Source organism: Platichthys flesus, chromosome 24, assembly GCF_949316205.1.
Source record: "Platichthys flesus chromosome 24, fPlaFle2.1, whole genome shotgun sequence".
NCBI lineage: Eukaryota > Metazoa > Chordata > Actinopteri > Pleuronectiformes > Pleuronectidae > Platichthys > Platichthys flesus.
In genome coordinates this window covers 2,601,392-2,621,600 of record NC_084968.1, presented here as the reverse complement: position 1 = coordinate 2,621,600, position 20,209 = coordinate 2,601,392, and the positions used below count along the sequence as shown (strand labels likewise).

At 40.9% G+C, this 20,209-nt stretch overlaps 1 protein-coding gene across 12 annotated transcripts in view; it reads right to left on the bottom strand.

The window, feature by feature from the left end:
* The window catches only part of ablim2 (actin binding LIM protein family, member 2), a 77,106-nt gene that overhangs the window by 7,580 nt on the left and 49,317 nt on the right, over window positions 1–20,209 (bottom strand). For 2 of the 12 annotated variants that reach the window (XM_062383942.1, XM_062383941.1), the window contains exons 7-20: window positions 19,886–19,973; window positions 19,066–19,124; window positions 18,093–18,134; window positions 16,593–16,670; window positions 16,353–16,496; window positions 15,010–15,042; window positions 14,060–14,177; window positions 13,275–13,559; window positions 9,284–9,391; window positions 7,307–7,360; window positions 3,814–3,851; window positions 3,508–3,616; window positions 3,368–3,426; window positions 1,223–1,283 (exon numbers count right to left, since the gene is read on the bottom strand). In XM_062383942.1, the coding sequence (XP_062239926.1) occupies window positions 1,223–1,283; window positions 3,368–3,426; window positions 3,508–3,616; window positions 3,814–3,851; window positions 7,307–7,360; window positions 9,284–9,391; window positions 13,275–13,559; window positions 14,060–14,177; window positions 15,010–15,042; window positions 16,353–16,496; window positions 16,593–16,670; window positions 18,093–18,134; window positions 19,066–19,124; window positions 19,886–19,973 (1,276 nt within the window). The remainder of the gene's footprint in view (window positions 1–1,222; window positions 1,284–3,367; window positions 3,427–3,507; window positions 3,617–3,813; window positions 3,852–7,306; window positions 7,361–9,283; window positions 9,392–13,274; window positions 13,560–14,059; window positions 14,178–15,009; window positions 15,043–16,352; window positions 16,497–16,592; window positions 16,671–18,092; window positions 18,135–19,065; window positions 19,125–19,885; window positions 19,974–20,209) is intronic. The other 10 variants (XM_062383943.1, XM_062383944.1, XM_062383948.1 and 7 more) reach the window with 10 other exon arrangements.

Genomic DNA, 20,209 nt, shown 5'->3' with positions numbered 1-20,209 from the left:
TGAAGAGAGAGTTCATTTTGACTGCAAAGTGAGATCAGGTTGTTCTGCATAGAAAGAGGTCACTGGCTTTTGAGCACGTCTGAAACTTTGATTGATGCAAATCTCTCCTGCTTGAATCATCAGTACAAAAGATGAGCAGCTGTGATGAAAATGTCTGGTTCTTAGATTTAAAAGTAAACTTCAAATGGAAACCAGACAAGGGAAGTTAACTTCTGCAGGTTACATTTGAAACGATAAGAGGTAGCTAAAGACAAAACAGTTAAAATCTAAATTTGAATTAAGTAACTATGATGCATGTGATTTGTTTCTCAGTCACAATGGTGAAGACGTGTTGTCTTCTTAGATTGAGCCCAGAGGGAACACAAACAAATTGAATAACACTGTAGGGGACCTAGAAGTAGACCCTGGGGTACTCCACAGGTCATGGTGGTCAAGATCAATCACAGCAGCCTCTGACTGCTAAAAATAAGATCTAAAACATCAGAGGGTTGCACTAGGGTTTTCCAAACTGCTGAGGTTCATTTTATGGTCACGGGCTGCCATACAGTGCTGATGTTTTCCCTGAGTTAGTTTTACTCGTTTAACTTTATTATCAGTGCAATCTCTATGCAATGGTGCGGTCTGAAGTGAAACTGGTTTCAAATTGGTATTTGGATGGAAACATACTTTCAGAAATAGAAACTTTACAATTCTCTGGCTGTAATTTAAATGGTGTGCTCACTTTTATATTTAAGTCTTCACACCTGGACTGCAACTTAATCATTGCTTAATTGTCTAGATTCGGAACAGATAATTGCAATAAAATTTGACATGCAAAACATGAATTGCAATTTCCTTTTTTGTTCCAACCGACAGTTGAATACATCACTGTTTATGTTTCTTATACAGGAGCATCTCATTATAGGGCATAGATATGAACAACTTTACATAATATTATAGATTGGAATAAACTTCAATAATATTCAACAAATGGCTGCAACCTTTTGCAGTCAGGGTTGGCTGGTTTCAGCTGTCTGCCCCAGGCTGCCTTATGTTTAAAATCAATTAAATGTCAAATAAAAGGGCTACAAGGCGTTTACTGCTAAACCAATATTACTCTGAAACATGAAATGTGAAATTGAACACTACAGTACAAAAAAAAAGAAGCCTGCAAACCAAGAACATTAGCCAGAGCAAAGAAGAGCTGAAGATAAATGGCTTAAAGTGGATTTTTCAGTCTTACCTCTCATGCCTCCCCAGCTGTGGGAGTCCGGGTCCACTTCATCCTCCACCATGTCAGCAGCCTGCAGGAAAAGAACATGGCTGGTCTTTATCACAGGGTCTAGGGTCGATCGGAGGGCTTTCAGCCACCGCCTCTGCCCTTGATTTGCACACATTCTTTCATGGTGACCATTATGAAGTGAGTGTGATGCATTGATGATGGGGAGCTGACATCAGCTTGGAGCGACTTAAAGGCAGCTAAGGGGAGAGGGAGGCAATCAACAACCTTTGTTTGTCCACTTATAGAGCTAATCGAGGGTGACTATTAGAAAAAAACTTCAAAAGAGTTATTGACAACAGCTTTGAACTTTTTGTCACGGAGGTCAACAAAAATCCCAAATTTTCTCCTTTAGTCGCTAACTGTGTGGGCTGCTGCTGTCTTTGATTAGAGGCATCCAGATACAATTTAAACAAAGTTCACTGCTAACTGTAGCAGTAGAAGCTATGGAAGGTGTTTTGTTAGCAGTGGTGTTACACTGTCATGACTCACACCATTTAGCATCTAAATCATTCATTCTTTACATATGTAGTGTAGGTATTTCCCTGCAATGTAACATTAGCTTAGTGTTTCTCGTAGTTCATTAAAAAGTCCAAAGTGGCATTCTCCTTCTAGAAAACCTCTTTCAGAGATAAACCATATCAGGTAGTTCTAATCACACTAATGTTTGTCCAAGTGCTCTGGTTTCTGGTAAGTTTGGTTTTGATGACTAATTTGGTGAAACATCACCATTGACAGCTGAGACTAATGTGATTGGTCGAGCATGTGTAAAGGCCAGAACACTACACATAATATGGCTTCATTTCTGGATACTGGGAGGAGCTGGAGCCCCGTCGTCCATATTTATCTGCAGACTAAGGATGACACTGTGTGTACTAGGGCATGTTGACGATAGCATTTAGCTCAAAGCACCCCTCTGCAACCAAAAGCTGCTAACACGGCTGTAATTTTTAATTATTGTGCGTTTGCTGTGGCAGAAAAAGTAAATGCAATTTGACTTATCTTCAACTATGAATGGAGACTGAACACAATTTCATTCTGTATGAGAATGTAATTACACAGAGCGCTTATCAATGTAACATCAGGATAGTAGTACACAGTGTTCTTATTGAATAGAAGAAAAATTTACTTCCAACACACTAAATCCACCATGTCAACAACCCTAAGCAGTAATGTCAGCAAGGGAAAAATAAAGAAGAATACTTTGGGCCATGATCCGTCGTGGCTCCCGAGCTTTAATTTCCGCCTCGGTTCTGTTTTGGCTGCCTGTCTACGATCCATCAACAATCACAGTGGGAGAGCACCAATATCACACCAGGGGATGATAGACTAAATATCCCCAAGTTCCTCATAATAAACCGGGCCCTGCCTGTGTGGAGTGAGTGGTACAGATCGACCTCAGTGTAATCTGATACCAAAGCTGTGAGAGAGGGGCTCGAAGGGAGGTGGATTTCTAATAACAGAGGAAAACTCTTAAACCCTCTTGAATGCTACACCAAGGACTCCAGTGATGATGGCACAGAGTGGGTGGCAATGTGGAGGTGCTGATTTGATGCAAATCTTGATGTAAACTGAGGATGGCGTTTTATTTGAGTACTGTGACACTGGAAGGTTAGAAAAGAAACAGCACCACCCAGTGGAACGAAAGGCAAAAGCTGTTTGATCCCCCCAACACCTGAGCCAGATATTTAAGCAGCCAAAGCCTCAGAGCAAGATTAAAGGTCTTTTAATATCCGAGTGCACTTGGTTTGTCGACTCCACATATGTTTTTTCTGTGATGTTAGCTTGAAAAATAGATTGCTTTGTGCCAGGTGGGACAGTCAAGAGTTTAGATTAAAATCAGAATCAGGTAAAATTTGAAAAGTCAAATTATTAACCATAACTTTCTATTTTAAACATCCTCAAAATCAGCCAGGTTCTGGTTCAGGTTTTACCAAAGTTGTCAACCGCTCTCTTTAGGTTATACCTCTATATAAAATGGTCAAGTTTAGGTAACTTGTTGGATCGATTACAACCTCACCTTTCCCAGCAAACGAAATTTGCAACATTTCAACGCACTGTTCGAAAGTAGTCATAGGAGATGCTTGCTTCACAAAATACACAGCTCACCTTGTAAATGCCGTTCCTACCATATCCGGGTAAAGATGCAGACTTATTGTAGGGGAAATCTGTAAAGAAACAAATCTCTGTTTATACTGTTCAGTATCAAATTTGGCCAAACCAGGCTGAGCTTGTGATTGGCTACTCACTTGGCTGGGAGGTATCAGTGGGCAGGCTGCAGGTGGACTTGCTGGGGTCCAGGTCTTCTGGACCCATGTGTCCATCGATCTCACTCTTCAGGATCATCCAGCTGGTCCTCTACAGGGAGCGAGAGAGATCCAGAGAGACAGAGAGAGAGAGAGAGAGAGACAGAAAGATGGAAAAGAAGTGATGGAGGATGGCAAAGATTGAGTTAGTGAATTAGTAAATGGATGGACAGCATTTGTAAAGTTTGAGAAAATGAAAGGACGCAGAGATGGACAGACGGATAAAGACACGCATTCACACGGACCCACCTTGCCATCCTCCCCATCCTGCCAGGATGTTCTAGAAGCTGTAAAACAGTCACATGTTACAGGGTGTCACAGTTAACGCGCTGGAGATCATCTGCCCCTCCGCTCCACTAAACTTCTCTACGCACTCTACACAGTGAAAACCATCCCTGTGACATCTTCAGTTGCAGACGGCATCTACAGGGAGCTCTCTGTGTAAGTTTACTTTCAAACAGGGTTGGATAGAACTCACTGACTCTTGTTTTAGCAATAATTTTTAAAGAAGCTATGCTGAACATTTTGGGAGTTTGGCCCATTGGACATCAGAGCAAAATGTTTCAACAGATACAGCAATGATCACAATAAAGTTTGCTTAGGTTGTTCATGGTCCCATGACTGACAACTAATTAAACCTTGGCTTGGTCAAATATATAACGATAAATGCGTAAAAAGCAGGGACAAATACCAAAGTTCAAATATATTTCCAGTAAATAATCATGATCCCCTGAAGATAAACCCTTATTTTTTTGTTTCCTATATATTTTTTACACAATCTGCCCACAACTTCAACTCTCATCCTTTTTTGTTAAATGACTTGTAGCTCTTCACATTCTGCCATGAAGACTAGTCTGTGCTATGCTGTGCATGCTTAGTGGTGCAATCAATTAAATGTCCTGCGATATCAATAAATCATGTACATAATTAAAATGCTCAATTGCTCACTTTACTTAATTGTGTTTTAATGGGGAGAGCGTGGCCTAGGGGATAGAGCGGGTGCTCTGCAACAAGAAGGTTGCCGGTTCGAATCCCACTCTATCCCATCTGCATGCCTAAGTGTCCTTGGCAAGATACTGAACCCCTAAATGGCCCCTCATAAATAATGAGTGTTCTAAAAAAATGTAAGTCGCTTTGGATAAAAGCGTCAGCTAAATGACATGTAATGTAATGTAATGTCAGGGATACAAACAACCGCATTAAACCCAAGAGCCAGCAGTTCACAAACTATTCAAGGCTGCTATCAGTCACATAGACTAAACTGTCTAAAATGATGATGAGGATTTAACACATTTTTGTTTCGGACCCCATCCCTCTACACTATGTAGGATTGTGGTTATTAATATGTCTAAGCTATTGTTTATGTCAACGTATGTTATGGTAATTTATGTGAATCTAATAATAACCCAAGGGCAGAAATGAGGTAACTGTCATTTAGTCACTAGTCATCCATTCTCACATATTACTGCATTTCCTTTCTCCAAGTGTATGCCAAACACATACGACTCCTTAATAGACTGCATACTTTACTACTTACCAAGCATTGGTACTACACTAGACAAAGGTTTTGTAGTAAATTACAACTCGGGTATCAGATAACATGAGCAATAGGCCAAATTCCCACAGAGTATACATAGCTTAAACGTATTATCACTTTACACGGTCATTATACAGAAATCTTTGACAGAATGAGGTTTAGATTTTCTTTTTTCTGTAATTTTTTTAACGTCTGCCTGAATGACAATGATCTACAATCAAGACGCAGACACTCAGCTCATAAATCTGTAGGACTATGCCATATGCAGCTGATGTACTTTTCATTTTTTGATCAAGATGAATATCTCCTTTTGTGATGGAGGTGAAAACAGGCTTCTCGGACTCCTACAGTATGTGTGCTCTGGGTGATGTGCACATATAGCTAGAAGGGAAGTGTAGTTAAAAAAAAAAAAAAACACCACAATTAAGACACACAAAGAAATGGTTAGGGGTGAGACACAGTGATTGAATCGGTGATTGGTACAACACTAATGCCACCATACAAAGTGATTCACACACCCAACTGTTCACAGTGAACACACATTCACAGCATCACCACTTAAAACAACAAATGAGCTGGTGAGATGAAGGCAAACATGCAAGAACGAGGTTGAGCAAATTAACACCCAAGGGCCCCACTGACAATCAGCTTCAGTCCCCAATTAGCTGGATAATCAGTGTGCAACTCTGTTGCAATGTCAAAATTAACAGTGAAAACTAGGGCAATGTTTATATTACGGGGAAAACCCATTTTATTTGTAATATCAACGTCAGTCTCCTCAACATGTTGCTACCTCTAGACCCCAAGCCACACGTTCACTTCCCTGTAGCTGATTTTAATATCAACAAATGCTGCTGCACTACCCCCTAGTGGTTGAATAGCATTTAACTTTCTGCTTTAGCTCAGAGAAACTGGGAGAGCAAAGACAAAAAAAGGTTTTATCATCATATCTTGAAACTTGTTAACGTCCTGGTGTGCAAAAGTGTCCAAAACTAAGATTGGACCATAATGTGAGGTACTATCCTCTGATTGAAGTCCTCTCATTTATTAAAATGAAACTATGACCGTGATCTTGGATGAAATCCTCAGTGCCCTAATTATTAAATTCTCTCATAGTTTTATTAACCACTGTGCCATTGCTATCTCCAGACAGCAGGTTGATAAACAATGATTGACTAAACCCTGGATTGTGACAGATTGTAGTTATGGCTTATCGTTTCAAAATCCTTCAAACAAACTAGATTGTATTCTAAGTCTCTCCTTAAAGAAATGCAACTGATGGTCTGAACTCTTACATTCTCACCTTTAGGGATGTTAATGTTGACCCACAAGGACTTTATTTGGAGCATATTGGTGCCTTTGGATAATTTAAGTTCAGGGAAGTTGTGATTGCGGGATTCAATATTGAATTCTCATAGAACACAAAAAGCAGACTCCATCATGAAATTTGAATGTGCTACACCCTTCCTTACTTTTTAAGGACACAGAGCTTCCTGTGTTGACACAGAAACTTGGCTTTAAAGATAAATAGAATGCACGGCATGACTGTTATTTCCAGGGATGCTGGACTGATGGTGTCGTGTTTCTGTGTCTGGAATTGGTTATTCAAACAGACTTTTTGGATTAACAAGCCTGCACCAAATCTGACCTTTCAGTTATTTTTGGCATAAATCCTAATATGGTCTGAACAGAAAGTTAGGCTAATAACATCAGCAGTATTGGAGCGTTGCTACCTGTGGTATGAGAGCCACCTTGTTTTTTCTTGTTATATTACGAAAAAATGGTCTAAATTTATGAGAATGAAGTCGTAATTTACAACAAATTTCCCATTAATAGGCATTAATACTTTGTCGTACAAAACAGGGTCTAAGGTACCATCATGGATTTCTTTCTTCAAAACCGCCAGGAGGCAAAATTCAATGACGATTTAATATATTTTCTTATCACATTGCCCCCCATCTAAATGGTTGATCTTGATAGATTCGGCATTTGTATATAAAATTTATTTTCTAACGTGGAATGGGTGGATCACTCTTACACCAGCCCTATGCATGTAGATCTGTGGAGTCTACTAGACGAGGACGAGCTTTAGAGAGAAAGGGAGGAGAACTGGGATAAACAGGTGACGAGATGAATGACAGACGACGTGCAACACATCGTGCAGAGACCAGACCAGAGGAGTGTTAAAGAGGAAGTCGACTGTACCATGCTGTCTGTAGATGGGGGGTTTTCTATAGATATTATCTTTGACCATAGTCTCTGAAGATGGGATCAGATGCAGAGGAAAGAAAATGGAAGAAGCCAACATGGGAGGGAGGGAGAGAAAGGAAGAGAGAATGGAGAAAAAGAAGCATGAGTCATCAGTTATTGAGGGATGAGATATTTTGAAGAAGCAAAAGGAGGGTGCAAAAGAGCTCGATTTAACATATTTGTCATTTGTATTATTGCACATCAGAAAAATCAATACTTTTAATAATTATTCATGCAATATGTTTAAAATAGATCAATGGATTGGTCTTTGTCAGAGGAGGGGAGTCTGAGATTATTTGACACAGAACAATTCAAAGATATTCAAAGAACAATATCACAAACCACACATGGTCCACATACGTCAGAGAGTGTAAAGCAATAGTGGTCTTTTCTAGAATTTCTAAATAAACCATTTACCTAAATTAATAATAGAAATTGTAACTGTACATTGTTAGGTGAAGTGCCTCTGGAGGATAATGGAGACAGTATGTTTCCCTGAGGCCAGTCAGATCCATCTTAGTATCAGAGGATCCAGACAGGACTCTAACAGAGATGCTTAGTAACAACTGTCACACATTAAGCCGCGACAGAAACATGACTCACAATAAAACAGCACATATGGGTAATTTTTCTGGCTTGTTCCAGTGCCCGCCAGCATCTGAAGCGTCATCCATATAAAAGCAATAAGGACGATGACTATGAAAGCCATTAAGTGGATAATCGTTGGCTTTTTTTTCACTTAACTTGCTTCCAACTTGGGAGGTTTTTTGTTTCCTCTGCATGACTGACACTCTAACATTGAATGGGAACAATGTGTTGGATCAAATGGATTTTCCTCTGCGAGAGATTTAAAAGCGATAGATCAAAGGATACATTGTCGAGCATCAACTCCTATCCGAGCATATTAGAACTTTAATCGTACGAGGATTGGATCTCCTGCCAGATCTTAGCTGCGTCACAAGAAATGGCTTTGTGGGATTGAACAAGTCATAGAGATTTACAGAGTGCAATCCTTAAGCCAAGGAGGAAATCAACTCTTCAAGGTAAAGATGCTGGGCCTCATGCAAGCTCTACTAATACAAACAGGGAAATGATGGCATTCATAATAGAACTCAATATTTGGCACAAGTCTCAACCTCATACAAGTCAAGTAGAGTACAGCGAGTCAAATGTTCTCCCAAGTGGGATAAACACCCGTTTGGCTGACTTTTTGCATTAAACCAGCACAAATAAACTACACAACAATGTGAGAAAGTATCGTGTGAATAGTGTTGACATCTTTTGTGCAAATTATTACAATCAAAGAACCAGATGATGGAGAATTTAGCTCCAAGGAACTCCCTCTTCAAATGAGAAGGGGAAAAGTAGAAAACATGGTTTCTTTCATCCATTCTTGGGCGGCGAGTCGGGCTTGTGATCTCACAGATGCCTTCTATCGGCCCAAGCTTATTAAATATTCGCTTCCAGCCCAAATATTTCAAGACACTTACCAGGCTGATGATGATGTTGCTGGATGAAAGAGGTTTACCACCAGTTTATCTCATCACCACAAATTTACTGAAGTTGAAATAGTTCTTTAAATTATTATTTTTTGATTATTTCCCCAAGACTTTTGTGATTATTCATGAGCGGTGTCCAAATTCAAAGGTATTTGTGGACGCTCTGGTCTACAAACACAGACACTGCTTCATGTTGTAAATGTTAAAGTTTAAACCATAGGACGCCCGTGGAACAATGTAGAATTATTAGTTTGTAAAACAACCTCGGTATCAGTGGCAGTAGCACTAACAGAGCCAGTAATTTTCGGAAATTCGTAGCTTACCTGGAAATCCACTTGTACGTCACTAATGGCGGTCTACTCCATTGAACGTGTGTGGATGTAGGAAAAGTGTAAGGTTGAGTTGTGAGCCAAGCGCGGCGGTTATGGCCTACCTGGTATGTGGAAATGCCGGGGAGCAGCCATGTATGTAGAAGTGGATGAGGGAGATTTGCCATCAGAATAGGTGGATAAGCTGGGGGTACTCCGACCACTTTCACTACCTCCAGTTGGGGATGAAGGTGGGTGGGCATTGGATATGAAAGGCAGAAGGGGGAAGGGGAAGGGTTGGGGTGGAAACAAAGGACGTCGTGGGGCAAAAAGGCAGCGTTAAGATAAGCAGACTGATAAAGCTCAAACAATAAGCTGTAGTTAATACAGTGATGCAGGTGACTTGATAACCCAGCCGTTTACTGTATTTAGATTAACTGTTCTGTCGTCAGTGAATTTCTGGCAGTGAATCCCGACTGAACTGTTAAGTAATGAGACTAAAATCATCCTGTAGTCGTTTTGGTGCTACCACTGTAGCATACAGTCCCTCAGCCCAATTTACGTTTTTTCCAGCAACGTGATCCAGGAACTCCTTGGCCACCATGCGCTCAAGGTAACTGTGTTAGAACTTCCCTGACACCTGCATGAAACCCCTCTGAGATGCCTTTTTCACAGGCTGTATTCATGCTGAAAATCAAGATCAGGTTTATCTTTCCGTCTCTGCTCCACAGAGGATTTCTCTCCTGCCTTTGTTACGGGTGAACCATCTGAGGTTAACTTTTCCTCCAATGGGACCACATGCCACTTCAACAATAACTTTTTCCAACAACGGCAACAAAAGTTATTCAAAGGTTTGTCTTCATCTATCTGATTTAATCCTGTCACTACCACTTCTTGAAACCGAGCTCTTAACACCTGGGAACAGCTGCAGTAGAAGGTACAAGGTTGATTTCCTACGGGCTTGTGGCTTATGCAGGAGCACATAACATTGTTCAACAATCCTGCTTGTGATAAATCTATCTTTGATAGTTTGGTTCATAATCAAAATTTCTATTCAGATGAAAAATAGGACTTTTACTTCTGGAACCTGGCTGTTGAGCTCATTAAAATGCTCTCTCAGCAGCTACTTCCTACTTCACTGTGAAGAGAAATGCGAGGTCTGATTGCACTAAACCTATTAGCGTTAGCACCAGAGCAATGACGCAACTTGAATGAGACCTGAAGGGAAGATCTGAGTGACTTTTTGTTCATCACTTAACAGTTATCAATAGAAAATCGACAGTGTGAGTTGGTTAAGTCTAAGTTAATTTGTAGTTTCCAAGTAAGGACTGCACTGACAGCGACACATAATGCATTTTTCCTAACCGGTGGGTATATTATATATTTTTTGTAACACACTGAATGACGATTGTGTGCGTGTTGTGTATCTGAGATCACAACCAGGGACAACCCCAATGTGTTGTCATAAGCAGGCTGGGTGATGTAGTCACTGGCACCTTTGAGGCCAAAACCATAAACACTGTGCATCCAGAGCTTTTGGGAGGAAACAGAGGGAGAGAGTTTTTTTTGTGTGTGTGTGTCAGGGACAGTTTTAGCATATTGAACACACACTCTTCTGCCCTCAGGCAGAGAGGAACCACAGACAGAGATCTGGATGCAAGTGGATGAGATCACTGACACACATGGCAGCGCTGTTCGAGCTTGTCCGAGTGATCTCCTTCAAATACACACAATGACACACATGCCTGTAAACACAAACACATACACACGCTGGAGTACTATTAGTGCAGGTCTGATTGTGGGGCAGATCCTGTGTACAAACATCTGGAGTTAAGGGAGTTTGGAAGGAGATGCAGATTTATCTGAACAGATTATACATTTGACAAAAAGACTCCAGTCATTAATCAGAAACCAGTTCCACAGTAACAAGATATCAACAATGGTTTCGGGGTCATTAAGTGATCAAAACAAAATCATGCATTATTCATCCTTGCAAGGTCGTTCCCTCTGCTCTGCTTCAATCTCCGTCATGTTGCTAAAGTCTTTCTCCCACAGTGACTGCTATGAGGCAGCCTGCACATTAAAACCCGAGCCTGTTGCATGAAAACAAATGGCCCTCTTTCAAGGCATGTAAAGAACCGCTAGGAGCTGATCGAGGCCAACGGAGCGCTGTGTTGCATGCCACTGCAACTGGCAACCGGACCCCAAATTACAGCTCAGCTCTTTCATTCCTCCGTTCCCCCTCCTCTCTTTCATCTTCCCCGTCGGAGCGCTCCCCTCCCAGCCTCTCCACCCTGTCATGGAAAAACCGCAGAAACCCCTGGACCGCGTGTTTGTGATTTTCTGTGTTTCAGTGGAAGCTCTCGACCTCCTCCTTTTAATCAGGCTATTTCAAAGTCCGTGCACGCTATGTCAGAATGTGATCCAAAGGATTCTGTGTAAAAACGTTTTCAGGAAACGTTCCCTATAAGTGAAAATGAGGACTTAATGGTGCTGTGGAAACAATTTAATATCTGGAAAAAAAACGTATAAACCTTTGTTTGCTCGTGTCTTTATACTCTACGCTAAAATCGATCTGCTCTTGAAAACACAATCCAACACAACTTTTCTAAACCGATGAGAAGCCTGAACACCATGAATTTAGTAGCTACCACAAACAAACAATAAAAGCAAACCCATAATGATACCATATATATAATAATCCCTCAATGCAGAGGAAAGCGGTGAGCACCACACCAGTGTTATTAGGTCAGTGCTGAAACAGAAATCAGGCTTCCTCCACTTTTTCTATGATCAACCTTGTGTTCACATTGTGTTCTGGTGATGTCTCAGCTTTTCTGAAATGATAGCTGGAGTTATGAAGATTAATCCCAAATCGTACCAAACTGTAGCCTTGCTGACCTACCCTGCAACTTATGTCCTTGACTTGCAGTTAAAATGTTTTTGTGGCACGATGCTTTGGTTTGGATACTTGTGACCCTACCTGCAAACCTCAATGTGCCTTGTATCAATCCTTAAAACACAATACAACAGCACTTTCTTCAGAGTTCAGATATGGGACAAAAGCAAGTAACATCAAAGGGATAATGTCTGACACGTGACAATGAACGAGGGACCATTCATGAAAAGCAAAACGATAGATCAGGCACACAATCGGGACAACAATATGAAAACAGATACACAACGACAAAAATCACCCTTAATATTCATCCAAGCGATAATGCCAAATGCATCAGGGTGGCACTCGGGTCTACATCAAGTTAACCATGCATGACAACAACCACGTCCACAGACACAGGTGAACAGGGCAAGCAGAATGATAAAACTGTGTGGGCCTACGAATGTACCTTGATGCACTCCATGAGACCTGAACACACCACGATACCGGACAACATCACAAAACCTGCCAACCATTCTACCAGGGCAGGGGAGACACAAAGAAGAGAAAGACTACTGGTGTTTTTACCGTTGGGAGGAGGTAAACTGAGATGCAGGGCTGTCCTAGGTTTAGGGTCAGGCACGGGGTCCTGTTTGAACCCTGGGGATGAGCGAGATCAGGGTATGGGGAGAAGATAAAGCAAAGGGAGGAGGTTGGTATACGCAGGGGTATCAGCGTGCAAGGGGGATGTTCACAGCACTGGTTTGTGATGTTGATTTCAGTGATGTGTGGTATCGTGACTCGTTTTAGCAGGTTCACGGCTTCAGTTAAAAGAAAATAACAGAACCAAATGCAGCACACACCGGGTCAGATATTCTCTTTCCCATCATGACTAACTAGTCTTAGGTGAACCAAGAGACCTAGAGACCCAGAGTGAGAGTTTAGATAACATGCCAACTCAACTCAATTCATTGGTTGAATCACAGCACTCCATTCTGAAGGACCTCTGATCTCAGTCAAATACAGAAAAGACCTTGCTGCTGTTCCTTAATATAAGGGCTGTGACAATCATTCAACCTGGGAATCTTCGCTTTTGGAGCACTTTAAATCCCCTTTCAATTATTAGCCTTTTTACTACTTCAAAGATTAAAAGTTTTAATTTCTGTCAAGCAGCAGCAAGGATTTTAACAACCATTGTCTGTATTGGACCAGGTATTGGTCTCTGTGTACTTTTATACCTCTGAAGAACGGGATGAAGTTGTGCTGCTGTAGCATGGCCAGGGTGGTTGGGTTTAGGTGTAAAGACAAGCCTGCACTGCCACCTGCTTGTGTGGGTGAGTACTGGCCACCCCCACCACCTCCACTCCCTTCCGCCCCACCAGAATAGTGCACAGGGAGGGGGGATGAGTCCCTGGCCAAAGTGGAAGGGTACTTCATGCCACCCATGAGGTTTTGGGGCAAAGGAAGAGAACTGGAGTCACGGGCCTGGTTGCTGTATTTACCGGCAAGGTATAACTCTGGCCCTGAGTGTCCAATCAGATTACAGGAAACATGTTGTTTACAAGATCATTTTGTGAAAGTGCACATTTCCACAATAGTCATTTAAAAAACAAAAACTTGTATTTAAGACAGAAATGCTGTTCTAGTTGATTTATATTTTAAAAGTGACGCTAAAACTTCAGGGCATTTTTTGGATGTGCTCAAGCTCAGTCACTGAAAAACCAAAAATGTGAAACAGTCCAAATACGTCTGGTCTTGTCTGTATAACAAACATCTGCAAGGTGACTTTTTTAAATCAGGAAATACAAAGACAAAACTTTGAGATGATAAAATATAAGGGGTTGCCAAATTTATTCAACCCAGAATGGAGCACGTCCTTTACTTTCTGGTTTTGGTAATGATCAATCTAGTAAGTATCCTAAGATAAAAGTAATGAAATGTATACATTAATTTGGATGTTTTCATAAGTCAACAGCATAATATCGGTTATGGGGTATGTTATACACATGTATGGGGTTGATACCTGGTCTGCTGTAATTTTGGGGGGAACGGGATGGGGTGTAGCGTCCGTAGCCTCCCAGGGAGCTGGTGGAGCTGGGGCTGGAGGGCCTCCTCTGACGGGGGGACTTCTCCCCATCACCCTACATGCACGCAAACAGTAATAAGTTAGTGAATTCTACTGAGAAACACTCACTCCTCCCACCAGCAGGCAGGAAATAGTTGCAAGACTGCATCACTGGTAAATTCTTAATGAAATGGATCCATCATATTTAACAAAGCACACAAAAGATCATGGAAGCCTGGTCAACAGGGTAACCTTCTGGTAACACAGATGGCAATGGGAACATTGTTATTGTTAAGTTCAAGGGCAGATAAGATTAGACAGATTTAAAAATGTTTTCGGAGATAAATTGATTTAAAAGCATCTGCAAAGCTACAAATAAGATGTGAATGTTCCTATTGGAGATAAGTTTCAGTGACATAAATAACATAACAGCCAGCTGAGCAAACTGTCCACTGAAGTCACTTCTTCATTTTATACTTTAATTTTTTTCCTTTGTTCAACGTCTTTGTTGTGAAAACGATGCAAATTAATAACATAATATTATTTCTTTACTTGGGATGAATTACAAAAGACCAACAATTATTTCTTGGTGTATTTGTTTAAAATGACATTTCTAGCATATTGTAAATTTGCCTAAAAAATTATTCCTTTCGATTGTAAACTGAATTTTGCCTTACTTGTTTTAACCATTAGTCCTCATTTTACCAAACAGTGGGTTCGAGTTAATTGCTGAAGTCTGTTTACAACTGACTTTCACACTGTTTTGTTTCCCTTCATTCATTCTGCCCTCTATTGTGTTTACACTGGTTTACTTCCCAAGTATAGTAATACAACTCCACTGTACACACAAACACACATACGTCACACTGATTCAAGGTTGTGTCATGCACAGGGATACATTATATTACCTCAGTAGGAGTAGGAGAAAGGAGCTGGGGGGACTGCAAATGAAGAGGGGGAGAGAGCCAATGATTAGGAAGAACTCATATGTGAGGTTATATGAGTTAGCCATCCAACCAATGAAAGAGATCATTCAATGCCAGTGTGAAGAAATTCCTGATGGATGGATGAAATGAAAGGAAGTGGTTCCAGCATCCACTGTTGGCTTTACATGCTTAGGGCTGTGACTGCAGTGCACAGGAGTGGTTGTGTGAGGTGACAAAGAATGGAGCATGGCGATGATGAATGAGTGAGGGAGGACGATGGAGGGATAGTTGAGTGAAAAAGAGGCAGGAAAAGGAAATTTACGCAAAACTACAGCAAACTGGGACTGCTGTGTTTATGATTCCAGGTTTTATTTACCTCATTTATTTACCTCATTAAAAAAAAAAAAACTCTCGAAAGGAAACTCTAAATTCGAGATTGATGTAAATGTATAACTGGTGAACAAATCATTTAGTAATACACATTAAATTTCAACAACATTATTATGGACAACACAATTGATAAGAATCACTGTTATGAGAACAGCCACGTCTTTAGTCAGTAAAGGGTCTTTAACTTCTCAGTGTCTTAGCTGAAGCTAACTGATAAACTTGTCATTCTGCATTCAATGAATGCAACTGCTGTTGGTGAATTTCCAATTCACCAACAGCAGTTGATACTGAAGTTAAAATAATATAATAATAATAACAATAGGGAGTGTCTTCTTCAAGGAAAGACGAGAGTGGAGTAGTATTTTTAACTGAAGTAAATATACTACCATAATGTATTTGGACTTCATTGCAAGGTCTGATATTTAAAAACATTATTTAAAGAGTAACCGCAGCTTATATCACTGATGGCTAATTGTACTGTGTACTGCTATCCCTACCCATGTCCATTTGCGTTGTTGGTTGGTTTAATTGTAATAAAGTTTAGACAAAAACTACTAAATTGATCAACCATGAAGCTTTGTGAAAGGCTGTGGTGGGAGTCAGGGAAGAACCCATAAACTGTTGGTGCTGATACAGATCCCGAGGCAGATCCAGGAATTTTCTATCACTTTTTTGAATTTACTGGGTTAAGGTGTTTTGGGACATTTTAATTGATTTTCCAGGAAATGATTCATGGAATAAAAAAAGAATCATATTTATGTAGTGCTACTAATTGGAATAATCATATTTAGCTGATTTGTAGCTTGATTAGTTCAAGGGAACTGTTGGAGGTTGGCAGAGTTATGCACTCTACTGGGTGCCATTCTAGTCATTGCTAGAATAGAGAGAGAAGTGATAAGAAAATCAACGCAGAGAAGGGTGAGAAGCTGGTCTACCTCTCCGTAGTGCCTCTCCTCAGATGGGTAGCTGACATATGGAGAGTAGGACAGCATGTCAGGCCTGTCTATGTTATAAATGGCCTTGGTCTTTGGAAGAGCCGCCAGGTCCTTGTAGTCGAGCGTCTCCTCTCCTAGTTTAGCCTGGTGGCAGAAAGAAAAAAACACTTAAGTATAACCACTCACTGGTCTATCAGAGCATTTATATGCAGCTGCTGCCCCCTCCTGGTGAAGTCTTACATATATGACTCTGCTGGGCGAGCCCGAGGCGCTGGATGCTGGGACTGAGGTGATGCTCTCAGATGAAGTCCGGGTCACCTGTAACACACACGACTGCTTTTTAATCACAGGTTGATGGAGACGACAGAGATAACATTGTGTTTATTTATTGCTCATCCACTCAAGCTCATGCTTTGTGTGAACAGACATTTAGTTTGGATTGTGAACTGAAACCTGTTATGAAATTGTTTCATCTCACCAACACTCAAACTACAAATAATAAACACATTCTCAAAGGGCTTGTGATGAGCACTGCTGTTTGTAAATGTGCGTTTGTTTTTAATTTTTCATATGATAAATTAGGATTTTTTGACAAATCCATGCAACTTCATGTAAAATGTTAGGCTTCAGGATTCTGTCAACGTGCTACTACCTGGAAACCAGACTCAGGATGTAGTCTTTGAAAATTAAAAGCCTTTTAAAAACTCAGAGAAATAAGTATCCAAATAACCTCAGCCCAGTGCGCTGTTCTGTACGTTCACATAGGAGGTCACACATATTAATGTGCAGATGGGCCTGAATAACAAGGAACATCAACGGCCTCAAAAGGTTCAAACCTACTTTGTGTGCTCTCAACTGGCGAGAAAAAGGTAGATTAACACCTAAATCTCTCTCTCTCTTAAGAACACAGACTCTTACTGTAGATCTATTAGTGAAACTGTGTTGGCTGGGGGCGTTATTGTCAAAGCGCACAAGTTGAAGAGAGCAGGTGAACTTTCCCCCTGAAAACAAATACAAATCTGAAAAATAAAATACAGTTAAGGATAAATGTTTCATCCTTGAAGGAGACCTACATCTTTCTGCTCTTTTCCAGCCCTATATGTTTGTATTCAGTAATTTCCGTAAAGTAGCTTGATTAAACCAAACAACAAAATAAAACTCATCTCCAACGGTCTCTTATTCAGCAGCTCAATTGAGCCTCTGTCACAATCCATGTATAAAAATGTTTCCCCTGGTAATAACTGTACATGTTAGAAATCTGCAAAATAGTAGACTGAGATGGAAACCATATGCTATCAGGAAACACAAACTCTAACTCTAAAATAAGAGAGGTCCTCCTTCCACAAGTCAGATATGTCACCTCTCTCTGTTCAAGTTGTTTTTTACCCTCTATAGACACAGATGGTGTATCCTGAAGATGTAGGTATATTGTCACATCAGTCATCACTGATCATTCATCAAACCTTCCCTGTACATGCGCACCCGCATAAAGCATCATCAGTCGCCGACCAATCACGTCCGTCTGCTCCGCCTCACCCGAGAAGAGGACTGCAACATGTGGTATCTTTAGAATTCATGGACCATGAGTGTGTATGAATGTAGCACTCTGTGTCAACAGTTAATATCAACCCATGCAGCAGATGTTTTGTGGTTGGGGAAAGGAGGGAACTGAGTGGAGGTGTGTGTGTGTGTGGGGGGGGGGGGGGGGGGGGGGTAGCAGGGACGCACAGGAGCACCGACCTGCTGCTCAGGGATGTCATTGAGCTGTATCCGCACCTGCTTCTGGGAAGGAGAAGGGTTATGATAAGGAATGAGGATGGGAGATGGGGGAAGGGCAGATACTCGATGCAAGGCTGATGATGTAATATCGAAAAAAATAATGTCAGTTTGTCCCGAACTGAGTCAAATCCTCCTCCTGTTTGTTGTGAAGGGTCGCAGCCTCCGTGTCGCACCTGATAAGCCTCAAGGTATTTCTGGTTGAGTTAAAGTGGGTTTTTGTGATGGGAATTTAGAGCAGCCTGTGTACCTCGAACTTCAAAAAACTTCAGGTAGCTACACGGCCAACTGTCTGAAATTTACAATGAGATGAGACTATTTTACTGCTTTGCTGAAGCAGACTGAATATTCCACTGGCAATGCCTACCACCTGATTCATCAATACAAGTTTATCAATATTGCTTGAACCCTTCTTACAGTATCCCACTGTCAGACAGGCTTTTGAGTCTGTGTTCACACTGGAAAAACTACAAAATTATCTATACATCCATTCAGAATGTACAATAAATAATAATAATAATAAAATAACCATTTTTTATAGTTGAGGTTGATATGCAACGTTTTTCCAGTTTTTTCTTTCTAAATAGTCTGTTAAAGGTGTAAAGGGCCTACTATAGAAGATGTAACAGCCTTCAAACTTAAGCAGACATTCATCTTTTGCTCTTTACTGGGCAAAAAACGCCAAATATGTCTAGCGCAGCAGATACATAAAGTATAAAATATTAAAAATATCATTGGTTTCATGGTTTATCAGGGGAGTTAAAAGAAAACAATCCCTAACCCCTCAAATCGTCCCGTGCAACCCCTAAGTTAAACATTTTAAGAATCTGGGCTCTGTTGTCTCGTGTGGATCTATTTTTGGCTCACAGATAGGAGACAAGCATCTTGTCAGTTTGGACAAGGGTACCAATGTGGCTATGTAGTGTCCCCCACCCACCTTGCCCTTCTCCTCCAGCTTGGCTGCTTGTCTGCATGGGGGATGCCAGATAGCCGATCCTGAGGACACAGAGACAAAGACACAAACCGTCAAAGAACATCAGCAGCATTTCACTTGTCCCTTCATATTGTAGGAGTGTCTACTTGAGGGACGACGGCCATGGTGGTTGGAGTGTCTAATTGAGGGACGACGGCCATGGTGGTTGGATGATGTGTAAGTAATGGCCTTTCCATTGGTTTCAGAGTGCATGGCTGTGACTCTGTCTTGTACAAATGATGCTACTGATCATTTATTATATGGAAACCTTTGATTAAACTTTAAAGGAAGTTAGTGAGACAAGTTATTTGTACAACTAAATGAATATATTATAAAGTCATAAATCATAGTAGAGCCATAAGAGTTGACGAAAGTCAACTGCACCAGCTGCTACTTTGTGTCAGGATCACAGCCGCAGCTACTGGCATCTCTGTGACTGTACTGGTGTGATTCATTCACTAAGCTGCTAACCCAGTTCATTAGGATCAAGAAGACCCGTATCACAGTGGGTTAATGCTGACATTCGGCTGATGGTGAGTGAGAGGAAACAGAGACCGCAGACAGGTGCCGGGGATTAAGAGAGACTGGAATAAGCGAGGAAAGATAAAGTGAACCAAGAAAGTCTGTCATCACTCCGCCATTAGCTCCGGAGCTTCCTATAGTCTAAGAATAGTCGCTCGTGTGTTTTAGGGCAGATTGCTTTGTGGTTGGGCTGAAGCAGTTACACCACCTACTCAGAACGTTTAGAGCTACAGTCAAGAACCTTGAATCTGACACTGTTTACCTTGCAGATACATTTCTTCTCCCTCTGCAAACATCTGCTCGCAGCGGGCACAGCGAGCACACGAGGGGTGGTAATGCTTCTCTCCAGCCTGTCCAGCAAGAAATCAGACGTGGTTAGAACAGTGCAGGAAGTATCAAAGGGCTACTGAAGATATTAAGTGTCTCCCAAGAGAGGTATCTAAATAATGCAATTTGAAATGATATTATTGTAACACTCTCCTAATTGAATTTTAATTTATCTAAATATCTGGTCTAGTCAATTTCATAATTATGACATAGACTGCTATATTTTTTTATATTGATAATTTAACTGTTAATCTTTACT